This window comes from Eptatretus burgeri, chromosome 11 (genome assembly GCF_056783735.1).
Source record: "Eptatretus burgeri isolate ZD-2024b chromosome 11, Ebu_testis_v1, whole genome shotgun sequence".
Classification (NCBI taxonomy): domain Eukaryota; kingdom Metazoa; phylum Chordata; class Myxini; order Myxiniformes; family Myxinidae; genus Eptatretus; species Eptatretus burgeri.
The window spans coordinates 95,558,610-95,573,210 of record NC_140971.1 but is presented as its reverse complement, the minus strand read 5'-3'; the positions used below and the strand labels follow the sequence as shown (position 1 = coordinate 95,573,210).

The following is a 14,601-nucleotide window of genomic DNA, read 5'->3' as shown; positions in this document are numbered from 1 at the left end:
TTCCTCCCGCCCATGGTTCACTGAAGCTTGTGGTAAGGCAGTCGTCCTGAAAAAAACGTGCCTTCACCTCATGGAAGGCTAATCCAACTAAAGGCAATCTCAGTTCCTTCTACAAAGCTCGGAACAAGTGTGTGTCTACCCTGAGGAGAGCCAGAAAACAACATCTTTCTAATCTCAATTCTTAACTCTCAAACCTGTCTCCCTCCTCCAAATCCTGGTGGTGTCTAGTTAAGTCTGTTGCTGGTGCATGATGCCCTCCATCCCCTCCCTTACCTCAAATGGCCGCACAGTTGACACTGCACGTGAAAAGGCTGAATGCCTAAACTCCGAGCTTGCTTATAAATCTCTTGGAGAGTTTGTTATCAAACCTCGACTCAGATTCTGCAACCGGTCCAGACGGCATCAGCCCACGTGTCCCAAAAACCTACTCCTCTGCTCTTGTTCATCCTCTCTCTGTTCTATTCACTCTCTCATTTGCTCAAGGTCATCTGCCATCTGCTTGGATGCAAACATTACTGCCCTGCATAAAAAAGGTGCAAAAACAGATCCCTGCAACGATAGACCAATCAACCTTCTCCCAATCATCAGCAAGGTTATGGAATCCATCATCGCTTCAGACATTAAATCCTTCCTCTTCTCCAATGGCTTGATTTGCGATCATCAATTTGGTTTCAGAACAGATCACTCGACCCTGGATGTGCTGCTTCTACTCTCCCAACAATGGATGGAGGTCCTCAATGCCGGACATGAAATCAGTCACATCCCTAGACATATCACGTGCTTTTCACACGGTCTGGCACCCTGCCCTGCTCACCAAACTCTCTTCCTTGGGTATCCAAGGCCATCTCCACTCATGGCTCACAGACTTACTCTCCGATCGCAGCCAACTTTTGGCCCTTAATGGAGTTCTCTCATCCCCCTTTCCTGTCCAGGCTGGAGTTCCTCATGACAGTGTACTGGGCCATGTTCTTTTTCTGGTTTTTATGAATGCTCTCTCCAACTCTCTGGAAAATCTTCTTTATCTCTTTGCTGATGACCCCACCCTCTGCTGTACCATCTGTCATCCCTCAGATTGGCAAGCAGCAGCCTCTTCACTCTCTGCAGATCTGGATAAAAATCACAAACTGGTCCAACATGTGGAACATGTCTTCCAATCTGGACAAATCTCACACTCTTACTATGTGTCTTTTAAAGGACCGTGTGGAAACCACGCCCCCCCCTCCCTCCAATCTACTTTCTCAACAATCCTCTTGAATAAATCCTTTCATTCAAGCTTCTGGGTCACACTGTCTGTCATGATCTTTCCTGGGAAAGCCACATTTCCAAGATGGCTTCCAAAAGTCAGTCGCCGAACTGGACATCCGCATCCTCCGACATGCAAAGTCCTTCCTGGGCAGACCCGAGTTCCTGACCACATACAAATATTTCGTCCACAGCCTGATGGAGTACTGTTCTCTCTTCTGGGCTGGTGCTCCTGCCTCTCACCTTTCTCGGCTCCATGGTGTGGAAACCAAGACATCTAAGATCATTGGTATCTCCCGCGATGAGACTGAGTCTTTGGGTATCTTTCTCTCACCGGAGGCAGGTCGGTGGTCGTTCTGTCTTCTACCGTCTCCTCTCCGGCCTTGCCCCCCTGCTCTGTTCTGAAATATGCTCCTCACCAACCCTGGGGCGTTCCATGTCAAGTGTACACATTTTTCAGTGAAATTTTGACACATTGTCTCAGATTTCACTCTTTTTTTTGTACAAGTGTTTGTATCCACGGTAAAACATTATGTGTCAATTTTCAGACCTGGGGGCACAACGGGGCCCATTTTAGGCCCCCCCCAAATTTTGGCACCCCCGGTTGACCCACAATCTTCCAGTGGTCATATCACAGGTTGTAGTGGTCTGATTTGGATGATCTTGGTATCAAAATGCTCGTAAAAGCGAGATCTTTCGAATCACGTAAAGTAAAATGACTCCGAAACAGTAATTCAAAAAGTTATAGTTTGGGGCGCCCTTTGACCTTGGGCCCCCGCCACCCCAGCCAAACCGATGGTCCCGATTTTTTTGTGTGAGAATACCCCTTTAAAAACTCCAACACCTCAGCATAAATTAAAATGGGATCTCAATGGGTTTAAGTGTGATGATGGTTTTATTGTTCGGGGTCCACATATCACTAATAATTCTTGATTCGACATTGGGCGACGTTTGCAGTCATCGTTCCAATGACGTCACCTGCTGGCAGGCGACTTTATGTCTGATATTGACAATCATCATCTCTGGACTTTTATATATGTATGTATGTATGTATGTATGTATGTATGTATGTGTGTGTGTGTATATATATATATATATATATATATATATATATATATATATATATATATATATATATATATATATATATATATATATATATATATATATATATATATATATATATATATATATATATATATATATATATATATATATATATATATATATATATATAGCATCATTTGCGAAAAATTATTCTGCCTATTGTGTCTATTGATTAAGTGTACATTTTTTGTATAACCATCATTGAATTAAGTTATAAATGGGCTAATCTCAGTTTTTGCATATTTTGCAGTAAGCATGGCGACTGAAAATCGAAAGGAGTTCTGAAAATACTGTTGCGATCCGTTCAGCTGCCATAAAACGAAACAACGAAAAGATCTTCGCAATGTGTCAAATGATATGTTGATGAAATTTTCTTGAAAGGTGAAAAAAGATGACAGATTTGTACTTCGTGCAGAAAAAAAACGCTCAGTTGTCACCAGAGCGTATTGAAGAATCATCTTCGACCAGTTTGAAATTATCATCAGAAGGTACTATCGAAGGCATTGCAGAATCTATTTCGACAGATGAGGACGAGGAGGTTTTTGAGCGAGAAGCAGAAGTTGACCTATTAAACCAGTCGTTATCGATGATAGGCGAAAGCCCATTCGACAAACGAAAGGCGGAAAGGAACCCAGGGTACGTTCCTGAAAAGCGAAGTAAAGTGGAAGATTCTGTGCGAAAGAAATTAGAACTAGTTGCTGGACCGAGCACTGGGAGAGAACACAAAATACAGCGTCAAAATGTGATGAAAACTGCATGCCAGAGGTGATCAAAAGCCTGAAAGAAAAATACGTTGTTTCGAGCCGTTCAGAGAAAATACGTATACTGACAATATTTGCTAGGTATATGAGCATCAGAGGGATGATGAGTGAAGTCAGTTGCTCCCAAAGAATGGCTGTGCAAGCCAAAAATTTAGAGAAAGAAAATGGTATGCTATCGTCTCCAAATCCCAAACAGGGTAAAATATTGCCTGACGAAGTGAAATCCGCCGTAACCGAATTTTACCGAAGTGATGAAGTCAGCCGAATATTGCCGGGAAAAAAGGACTGTGTGGTGGTCAGGAATGAACATGGAAAAGACAAAATTCAAAAGCGCCTGGTACTAAACAATCTCAAGGAACTGTTTCAGAAATTCAAAGAGAAGAACCCTGGCTTGAAAGTTGGATTCGCGAAGTTCGCCATGTTCCGTCCCTCGGAGTGCGTCTTGGCCGGTTCAGGCGGTACACACAGTGTACATGTGTATGTACGATACATCAAAATGTGAAACTCATGATGTTTGGTTCCAAAATGCCACAGATAGCCAAACTTCCTAGCTATCATCATGTGATAGCACACATAGTTTGTAGCCCAGCACAACCGGCATGTTATTTCAGAACTTGTGAAAGTTTCCCATTAATTGAAGACTCCAAAACCGAGCTACTGAGTGCTTATGAACTAGAGGATATTGATGAAATTCAGTTTAAATGGTGGACATCCACCAACAGATCTGAACTGAGCTCCATGGTACTGCCTTTGGAAGAATTCATTAATCAATTCTGTGAGCGCGCAGTGAAATTCGTGAGACATGATTTCATTGTCAAGGCCCAATCTCAGTTTCTGAAAAATAAGAAAGACGAAATCGGTGAAGCAGAATTCGTCATTATTGGAGACTTCTCGGAGAACTATTCGTTTGTTGTACAGGATGCGGCCCAAGGATTCCATTGGAACTGCTCTCAAGCGACAATTCACCACTGGGTTTACTATTTCAAATCGGATGATGGCAAATTAAACCACGATTCGTTCACGATTAAATCAGAATGCAATACTCACGACGTTGTCTCAGTCCACCTCTTCCAAAGAATGCTCATTGAACACTTGAAATCTAGCTTTGGAAATGTAAAGAAACTTTACTATTTCTCAGACGGTTGCGCTGGCCAATGTAAGAATTGCAAAGGCTTCATAAACCTATCTCATCACAAATCAGAGTATGGTATTGATGCAAAATGGTATTTTTTGCCACAAGTCCTGGCAAGGGCCCTTCAGATGGCGTGGGAGGTACAGTCAAACGAGAAGCAACACGTGAGAGCCTGCGTAGACCTTACGACAGTCAAATTATTTCTCCAAAAGATCTTTTCGCCTTTGCTGAAAATGGTTTGAATTAAATGGAGTTCGGTTACGGGATCCAAGAGGTGTATGACGAGGAAGAACGAAATCTGGAAGAAAGGTTAAAAACGGCCAAAACCATAGCTGGAACTCAAAAACTTCATGCTTTCATCCCTATTTCTGAAACTGCTCTTCAAGTAAGCAAATTCAGCCTTAGCGAGGAACACCGTATCGAGTCAGCTATTTCAAAATCGACACCAACTTTTAACGGGAAACTCTCAGGTTATGTCACAGTGCACTATGATGGAAATGGTGGCTTGCCTGCATCATGGAAGCCTTTCAGGACACTCATAAAGTGAAAGTGAATTTTCTTCATCCAAACGGGCCGGCAAATAGTTTATTTTTTCCTGACATTGAAAATCACTGCATTTTAGACATTTCTGATATACTTCTTTCTGTAGAACCAAAAACTGCTACAGGTAGAACCTACACAATCAGTAAAAAAGAAACAGCTGTCAAATAAAACATTGGTTGGCAAAAAAATCTTGACTATACTATGCTAGGAAAAACTCTTACTCATACCAGTGTCGCTTCCAGTTCCTGCATGTGCATGTGGAAAATGTACGTATAATATACTGATATGGTGTATTGGAAATCTTGTGTTCAAATATTGTGCTATGTATTGTGGCGTGTTGTGTGTCCAGCACCCGAGTCTCCGAACAATAAAACCATCATCACACTTGAACCCATTGAGATCCCATTTTCATTTATGCTGAGGTGTTGGAGTATATGAAGGGGTATTCTCACACGAAAAAAACGGGGACCATCGGTTTGGCTGGGGATCGGGGGCCCAAGGTCAAAGGGCGCCCCAAACTATAACTTTTTGAATTACTGTTTCGGAGTGATTTTACTTTACGCGATTCCAAAGATCTCGCTTTTACGAGCATTTTGATACCAAGATCAGCCAAATCGGACCACTACAACCTGTGATATGGCCTCTGGAATATTGTGGGGCAGCGGGGGGCGCCCAAATTTGGGGGGCCCTAAAATGGGGCCCGATGGGCCCATTCTAAAAGTTGTCTAAAAAACAGGTCTAAAAGTTGAAATTTTGAGTTTTTTCACCCAAGTGAATAAATGACCAACATATGGGGAGAAAATGAGGTATTAGTGTCGGGAGGGTGTGTACACTTGACATGGAATGCCCCCCCCCTATATATTTCTGCAGGGCGCTCAAGGTCCACCAGCAACCCCCCTTCTGGTAAAACTACCAATATCGAGAATCACTGCTCACCTTCACTCTTTCATTCTTCTTTTTTCCCACCTTTGGAACAAACTCCCACACTCTCGACAATCCTTTTCTTCCCTCCAGGTGTTCAAAACAGTTGTTCACCACCATCTCTTGTCTTCCCCCATCCAAAACCATGACCTTTTCTTACCCCGCTAATCCATCCCAAACCCACCTCCTTCAATCAAATTCCCTGCTTTCCTTCCTGAAAGTCCCCATCATGTAAGGACCTGAAAGTCCCTGTAGTGATCTTGTTTACGCTGTGCACCCCTCACCATCCCTCTCCCTTCCACAGATCTCCTCATGTCTCTTCCACACTGTTTTTTTTCTTCCCTCTCCCAACCCTCTTGCCTCCTGCTCCCCTGGTTGTACGTTCTGTGTGTTCGCTCTGTAACCTGGGATCCGACATTCATGACCTATGTACTCAGAAGGAAATGATGAACAGTCCAAACCATCATCATCATCATCATCATCATCATCATTTTACGGCCGTTTCCATGTTTGCATGTGTAAACAGTGGTTCACCTTCTGGCTGCTTTCCAGGCTGCATGATTCCTTGCTAGCCCTCTCTTCAAACCAACTGACTTAAAACAAGTTACCATAAACCTCAATGTTTGCTGCCAGATGATCAAATGGGGCTGCTTCCTTTGACAATGTGAAGGACTGCAGCAATTTTACAAATAATACACATCAAATGTTTCAGTATCCATTTGGATTCACAAAAGGTTCACAAAAGACAGAGGTGCATCAAAATACCAAAATAACACTAAAAAAGGTAAACAGCAATAACATTCTTCTGACCTGGTCGCTTCGGTGCCGTCTATGCTGGTATTGGAAGCTGGCCCTAGAGTAGATGGAATGTCAGTTGTAACAGATGGAGACTCGGCCGGTGTTTCAGGCAACAGCAATAGCGAGTTACGCAAGCAGAGGCCTGCAAACTCCAAGCTGGCAACGGGGATAGCAGACGATTGTGCGTCGGAGCTGTAGACCAAAAAAAAAAAAATTAAAATTAAATGACAAGTAATCGTTATCATTTTCAATAAAAGGACAATACAAAGGAGACCAATATCAGTAATCCTCTCCGACTAACGAGCAGTACATTAAAGCACGTCGGCGTTCATTTTGTCAAACGTTTACTTATCATGGTGCGCTTCGGCCAAACATCGATTTGAGATTCATCAGGTCAAAGGTGAGTGAGCAGTAATGAGTGAGGAAGGTCTGTATCAAGCATAAGATGGAGTGGGTGAGTTACAAATGTCTGATGCAACACATTTACCGGCGGTGTAAAGGATGGAAACATATTTGTGATTATGGTCGCACGTCTTGAAAGCTGGATCAAGTCGAACATTGCTTTGACTCTTTCTCAGATACATGCAATTTAAAATGGGATCCTAATTAATTATATAAACAACTTCAATTCTCTAATGATTCCTGCACATTTCTGCAGTCTTTACCCCACACATAGTGGAAAGCATGGTTAAGTAATTGGTTCACTGTCTGGTCAGTTTCTGATCGAGGAACTACTTAATTTCAATTGAATTTATATATTGAATAACAATCGACAACGAACCTGCAGGTTAGGAGTACTTTGACGATGAATTTGGTAAATTGTACGGAATATCTTGTCCCAATCGCACATGCACACAGAGGAGCGAGGTACAGTAATATTTAAGCGATGAAGCTGCTTCAATATTTGGGTTGTCCTTCCTTCAGTCTGACCATCAAAAAAGAAGAATAACAAACTCATGCAACGTGTTTAATTCTTAAGGGTTTCAAAGGGTGATTCCGAAGGGTGATTCCGAAGGGTGATTCCGAAGGGTGATTCCGAAGGGTGATTCCAAAGGGTGATTCCGAAGGGTGATTCCAAAGGGTGATTCCAAAGGGTGATTCCAAAGGGTGATTCCAAAGGGTGATTCCAAAGGGTGATTCTAAAGGGTGATTCTAAAGGGTGATTCTAAAGGGTGATTCTAAAGGGTGATTCCAAAGGGTGATTCCAAAGGGTGATTCTAAAGGGTGATTCTGAAGGGTGATTCAAAAGGGTGATTCTAAAGGGTGACTCAAAAGGGTAATTCTAGAGGGTAATTCTGAAGGGTGATTCTAAAGGGTAATTCTAAAGGGTGATTCTAAAAGGTAATTCTAAAGGGTGAATATGAAGGGTAATTCTAAAGGGTGATTCCAAAGGGTGATTCCAAAGGATGGTTCTAAAAGGTGATTCCGAAGGGTGATTTGAAGGGTGATTCGAAGGGTGATTCGAAGGGTGATTCGAAGGGTGATTCCGAAGTGTGATTCTCAAGGGTGATTCTAAAGTGTGATTCAAAAGGGTGATTCTAAATTGTGATTCTAAAGGGTAATTCTAAAGGGTGACTCAAAAGGGTAATTCTAGAGGGTAATTCTAAAGGGTGATTCTAAAGGGTGATTCGAAAGGGTAATTCTAGAGGGTAATTCTGAAGGGTGATTCTAAAGGGTAATTCTAAAGGGTAATTCTAAAGGGTGAATATGAAGGGTAATTCTAAAAGGTGATTCTAAAAGGTGATTCTAAAAGGTGATTCTAAAAGGTGATCCTAAAAGGTGATCCTAAAAGGTGATCCTAAAAGGTGATCCTAAAAGGTGATCCTAAAAGGTGATTCGAAAGGGTGAATCTAAAGGGTAATTCTAAAGGGTAATTCTGAAGGGTGATTCTTAAGGGTGATTCTTAAGGGTGATTCTTAAGGGTGATTCTTAAGGGTGATTCTTAAGGGTGATTCTTAAGGGTGATTCTAAAGGGTGATTCTAAAGGGTAATTTTAAAGGGTGATTCTTAAGGGTGATTCTGAAGGGTGATTCTAAATTGTGATTCTAAAGGGTAATTCTAAAGGGTGACTCAAAAGGGTAATTCTAGAGGGTAATTCTAGAGGGTGATTCGAAAGGGTGATTCGAAAGGGTGATTCGAAAGGGTGATTCGAAAGGGTGATTCGAAAGGGTGATTCGAAAGGGTGATTCGAAAGGGTGATTCGAAAGGGTGATTCGAAAGGGTGATTCGAAAGGGTGATTCGAAAGGGTGATTCGAAAGGGTGATTCGAAAGGGTGATTCGAAAGGGTGATTCGAAAGGGTGATTCGAAAGGGTGATTCGAAAGGGTGATTCGAAAGGGTGATTCGAAAGGGTAATTCTAGAGGGTAATTCTAGAGGGTAATTCTAAAGGGTAATTCTAAAGGGTGATTCTAAAAGGTAATTCAAAAGGGTGAATATGAAGGGTGATTCTAAAGGGTGATTCCAAAGGGTGATTCCAAAGGGTGATTCCAAAGGATGGTTCGAAAAGGTGATTCTAAAAGGTGATTCCGAAGGGTGATTCCGAAGGGTGATTCCGAAGGGTGATTCCGAAGGGTGATTCCGAAGGGTGATTCCGAAGGGTGATTCCGAAGGGTGATTCCGAAGGGTGATTCCGAAGGGTGATTCCGAAGGGTGATTCCGAAGTGTGATTCCGAAGTGTGATTCCGAAGAGTGATTCCGAAGGGTGATTCCCAAGGGTGATTCTAAAGGGTGATTCTAAAGGGTGATTCTTAAGGGTGATTCTTAAGGGTGATTCTAAAGTGTGATTCAAAAGGGTGATTCTAAATTGTGATTCTGAAGGGTAATTCTGAAGGGTAATTCTAAAGGGTGACTCTAAAGGGTAATTCTCGAGGGTAATTCTAAAGGGTGATTCTAAAGGGTGATTCGAAAGGGTAATTCTAGAGGGTAATTCTGAAGGGTGATTCTAAAGGGTAATTCTAAAGGGTGATTCTAAAGGATGATTCTAAAAGGTAATTCTAAAGGGTGAATATGAAGGGTAATTCTAAAGGGTGATTCCAAAGGGTGATTCTAAAAGGTGATTCTAAAGGGTGATTCTAAAGGGTGATTCTTAAGGGTGATTCTTAAGGGTGATTCTTAAGGGTGATTCCTAAGGGTGATTCCTAAGGGTGATTCTTAAGGGTGATTCTAAAGGGTAATTTTAAAGGGTGATTCTTAAGGGTGATTCTGAAGGGTGATTCTAAATTGTGATTCTAAAGGGTAATTCTAAAGGGTGACTCAAAAGGGTAATTCTAGAGGGTGATTCGAAAGGGTGATTCGAAAGGGTGATTCGAAAGGGTGATTCGAAAGGGTGATTCGAAAGGGTGATTCGAAAGGGTGATTCGAAAGGGTGATTCGAAAGGGTGATTCGAAAGGGTGATTCGAAAGGGTGATTCGAAAGGGTGATTCGAAAGGGTGATTCGAAAGGGTGATTCGAAAGGGTGATTCGAAAGGGTGATTCGAAAGGGTGATTCGAAAGGGTGATTCGAAAGGGTGATTGAAAGGGTGATTCGAAAGGGTGATTCGAAAGGGTGATTCGAAAGGGTGATTCGAAAGGGTGATTCGAAAGGGTGATTCGAAAGGGTGATTCGAAAGGGTGATTCGAAAGGGTGATTCGAAAGGGTGATTCGAAAGGGTGATTCGAAAGGGTGATTCGAAAGGGTGATTCGAAAGGGTGATTCGAAAGGGTGATTCGAAAGGGTGATTCGAAAGGGTGATTCGAAAGGGTCATTCGAAAGGGTCATTCGAAAGGGTGATTCGAAAGGGTAATTCTAAAGGGTGATTCTAAAGGGTGATTCTAAAAGGTAATTCAAAAGGGTGAATATGAAGGGTGATTCTAAAGGGTGATTCCAAAGGGTGATTCCAAAGGGTGATTCCAAAGGATGGTTCGAAAAGGTGATTCTAAAAGGTGATTCTGAAGGGTGATTCCGAAGGGTGATTCCGAAGGGTGATTCCGAAGGGTGATTCCGAAGGGTGATTCCGAAGGGTGATTCCGAAGGGTGATTCCGAAGGGTGATTCCGAAGTATGATTCCGAAGTGTGATTCCGAAGTGTGATTCCGAAGTGTGATTCCGAAGAGTGATTCCGAAGTGTGATTCCGAAGAGTGATTCCGAAGGGTGATTCCGAAGGGTGATTCCCAAGGGTGATTCCCAAGGGTGATTCCCAAGGGTGATTCTAAAGGGTGATTCTAAAGGGTGATTCTTAAGGGTGATTCTAAAGTGTGATTCAAAAGGGTGATTCTAAATTGTGATTCTGAAGGGTAATTCTGAAGGGTAATTCTAAAGGGTGACTCTAAAGGGTAATTCTAGAGGGTAATTCTAAAGGGTGATTCTAAAGGGTGATTCGAAAGGGTAATTCTAGAGGGTAATTCTGAAGGGTGATTCTAAAGGGTAATTCTAAAGGGTGATTCTAAAGGATGATTCTAAAAGGTAATTCTAAAGGGTGAATATGAAGGGTAATTCTAAAGGGTGATTCCAAAGGGTGATTCTAAAAGGTGATTCTAAAGGGTGATTCTAAAGGGTGATTCTTAAGGGTGATTCTTTAGGGTGTTTCTAAAGGGTAATTTTAAAGGGTAATTTTAAAGGGTGATTCTAAAGGGTGATTCTAAATTGTGATTCTAAAGGGTGATTCTAAAGGGTGATTCGAAAGGGTGATTCTAAAGGGTGATTCTAAAGGGTGATTCTAAAGGGTAATTTTAAAGGGTAATTCTAAAGGGTGATTCTAAAGGGTGATTCGAAAGGGTGATTCTAAAGGGTGATTCTAAAAGGTGATTCTAAAGGGTGATTCTAAAGGGTGATTCTTAAGGGTGATTCTTTAGGGTGTTTCTAAAGGGTAATTTTAAAGGGTAATTTTAAAGGGTGATTCTAAAGGGTGATTCTAAATTGTGATTCTAAAGGGTGATTCTAAAGGGTGATTCGAAAGGGTGATTCTAAAGGGTGATTCTAAAGGGTGATTCTAAAGGGTAATTTTAAAGGGTAATTCTAAAGGGTGATTCTAAAGGGTGATTCGAAAGGGTGATTCTAAAGGGTGATTCTAAAGGGTAATTTTAAAGGGTAATTCTAAAGGGTGATTTGAAAGGGGTTTGTTCGTTTCTTAGCTTTGCCTATTTTATATTAAAAATGCCAAACTGAACTGCTTCCTTTAGACATGGGTGCGATTTTTTTACTCTGTCTGCTTGTCTCGCAGTCAAACCAAATTGAAAATCATTTCAAACAGGAATCTTACTGTTTTTAGGGATGTCATAAAGGACAATAGGCAGGCATGACTAATTAATTTAAGAGGTTAAGTAAGGTGGTATAAAAGATGGTACATCATCGGCAAACTTCTGATTCAACGGAGTATTTTTTTTTTCTGCAGCCTGTAAAACCTTTCTTCCAATTCAATTTAATTATACGTTTGAACATAGTAGAATATAAATCGCCTCATTTACACTTCCAAAAACCCTTCAATTTCGCAGTATTTGGGAAAAATCTTACGCCGTCTCAACCAACCAAATTTGCCACTCACGCTCTCATGGCTGATGAACTATGAGATTATTTTTCTTATTCTTCTTCCAATAAAGTCACATGTCCTTTTTCTCAAGACTGCGTGGGTTAAGGTGTTCTATGAGATCTCTAATATAATTCTGTGGTGCTGCAAAACAAAAAGGGTGGTACCAAAGTCTTTGGACAGTGGACCTCCACCTGCTTTTTGTGAGAACTGAAGTGTCACACTTTTTTGCCATATGGTTATTGCAGGGTGTCGTCGGTCCTAAAATGAAAGCACAATTGTCTGTCGTTTGCCTCTATCCGAAACAGCACAAAAACAAATGGCATACAAGTGAAAGTTGCAGTCTACATTTAGACTGCAAGGTTCACTTGTATGCCATGAGGGGTTGGTGGAGGGAGTTCAATCGATCCTTTTTACATTTCCATTAAAACAGGTCATTCCTCCTACGGTGCTCCAACCTGTTACTAATTGATTATATGATTGATTGGGAACTGTTATTAATTGATATGATCGATTGGGAGCTCGTATCAGGCAGTCAAATGATGACACACTTTTGATAAGTTTGCTCATGTCTGCTTGAGAGATGTGGTTCCACTTTTCCTGCAGGATGAAGGCCAACTCCTGGATGTAGTCAAGCCATGGGGCTGGACAAGATGGGGTTAAGAGGGGCATCATCGGACATGATAAATGATTTTGTGCTGCTGGAGGAAACTGCTCACCACCCAAATTAAACTTAGTCTCATGCTGCCATCCATGAAAATGAAACAATGTCCATGGTGTTGGACAAATGGGATGGCTAACCGGCCCAATGCTATTATAGAGGTAGGGCTGTCTTGCTGCTGTTTCGGAATGTCATGGCACAGCTGGAATTGAAACGTAAAATGACGATTCTTCATCAGAGGTGGACTGGAAAGGAGCTGCGGATGAAAAACAATTCTTTTAAAGCAAACTGATTGTGTTGGTTGATATATTTCAGAATCTCAATAAAGTTGATTTGCATTCCCATTGTGGTTACTCAAGACCACATTGACAAGTCTGTTGGACATTGGTCACTGTTGATCACTAATTTTGAGGTCAGGTCAGGGTCAGCTACAGGAGCATGCACTGGAGCAGTGCGTCGCTGCTTCCACTTTCTGCCGGTACTCCAGGGGCCTCCGTCTGGCCATTCCCCAAGCAGATGCCTGGCCCATCCCCATCCCCTTGAGATGCCGATCAACCTGCTGCAACCACGAGGAACGTAGTCGGCCCGTTGGCCTCCTCCACTCACGAAGCTCTATCGCTGAGAGAATCTTGTGAGCAGGATCAGCGTCAGGACAACGAGCCACATGCCCAGACAGCCGCAGCTGATGCTCATGGACAAAACAGGTAGCAAATCTCATCTGAGTCTCTCTAAGCAACCGCTCATTGAACACAAAGTCGGACCAGCTATAGCCAAGGATTTTCCGAAGAGACCTGGCACCAAAGGAATTAAGTCTCCATCTTAGATACCAAGTCAGAGTCCAAGTCTCACATCCGTAGAGCAAGACTGGAAACACCAAGGACCTGAAGACTCAGAATTCCGTCGTCGTGCACAGGTACCAACAGCGTCACACCCCATGATACAGTGAATCCATAACTCCCCAGGCCCGACCTAGACATCTATTGACCTCTGTCTCACAGGCAGCAGATACATGAATATCACTGCCAAGATAAGTGAATCTCTTCATGACCTCAACATCCTCACCACAAACAGGTACAGACAGGATAGCAGTATCCAATATGTCATCGAAAGCCTGGATCTTAGTTTTTACCCAGGAAACCAGTAATCCCAGTGGTTCAGTCTCCTCATTCAGCACCTCAAGGGGCCCCAAAAGGACATCCAGAGGCTCCGGCCTTGATTTTGCAGACGATGCAGTCATCTTTGCGGAGTTATTGACACTCCCAAACGATGCACCGCAACTTGATCTCTCCGACATCCTCCGCAGAATCCATTCCATACAAGTGATGAAAAGTGTGGGTGCCAATACACACCCCCTGATGAACTCCAGTAATAACTGAAAATAAGTCAGGGAGGGAACCACCACATCTCACTGCACTCTCAGAACCACAGTGTAGTTCAGGCAGCAGATTGATCAGTTTTGGTGGCACCCCACAAAGACAGAGAATCCTTCAGAGGGCATCCCAATTCACTAAATCAAACGCTTCACAGAGATAAACATTGGCTGCGAGCAGCCCCTGCAGAAACTGCCATCTACGTTCGGTGAGGACCCGAAGAGAAAGGATACAGTCAATCGTTGACCTCTTTGGTGTAAAGCCTGACTGCTCTGGACGCTGGTGCTCAAGCAGATGGTGATGAACCCCATCAAGAATTATCTGAGCAAAGACCTTGCCCAGCACTGAGAGCAGCGTCACCCCTCGGTAGTTGTTGCAATCCTGGTGATCACCCTTCTCTTTCCAGAGAGGGGCAACAAGGCCCCTCTTCCAGTCAGTTGGGATAATGCCTGTGTTCCAAACAGAGCACAGAACTGCATGCAATGACACAAGTACAACATTTCCACCAGCCTTGAAAAGTTCAGCCTGGATGCCACAGGTCCCAGGAACTAATTACCCCATTT

The 14,601-nt window shown here is 42.6% G+C and overlaps 1 protein-coding gene across 4 annotated transcripts in view; it reads right to left on the bottom strand.

Moving 5' to 3' along the window:
- CNOT10 (CCR4-NOT transcription complex subunit 10) overlaps positions 1–14,601 on the bottom strand; it is a 114,396-nt gene that overhangs the window by 37,307 nt on the left and 62,488 nt on the right. For all 4 annotated transcript variants that reach the window (XM_085847486.1, XM_085847489.1, XM_085847488.1 and 1 more), the window contains one exon: positions 6,517–6,696. In XM_085847486.1, the coding sequence (XP_085703612.1) occupies positions 6,517–6,696 (180 nt within the window). The remainder of the gene's footprint in view (positions 1–6,516; positions 6,697–14,601) is intronic.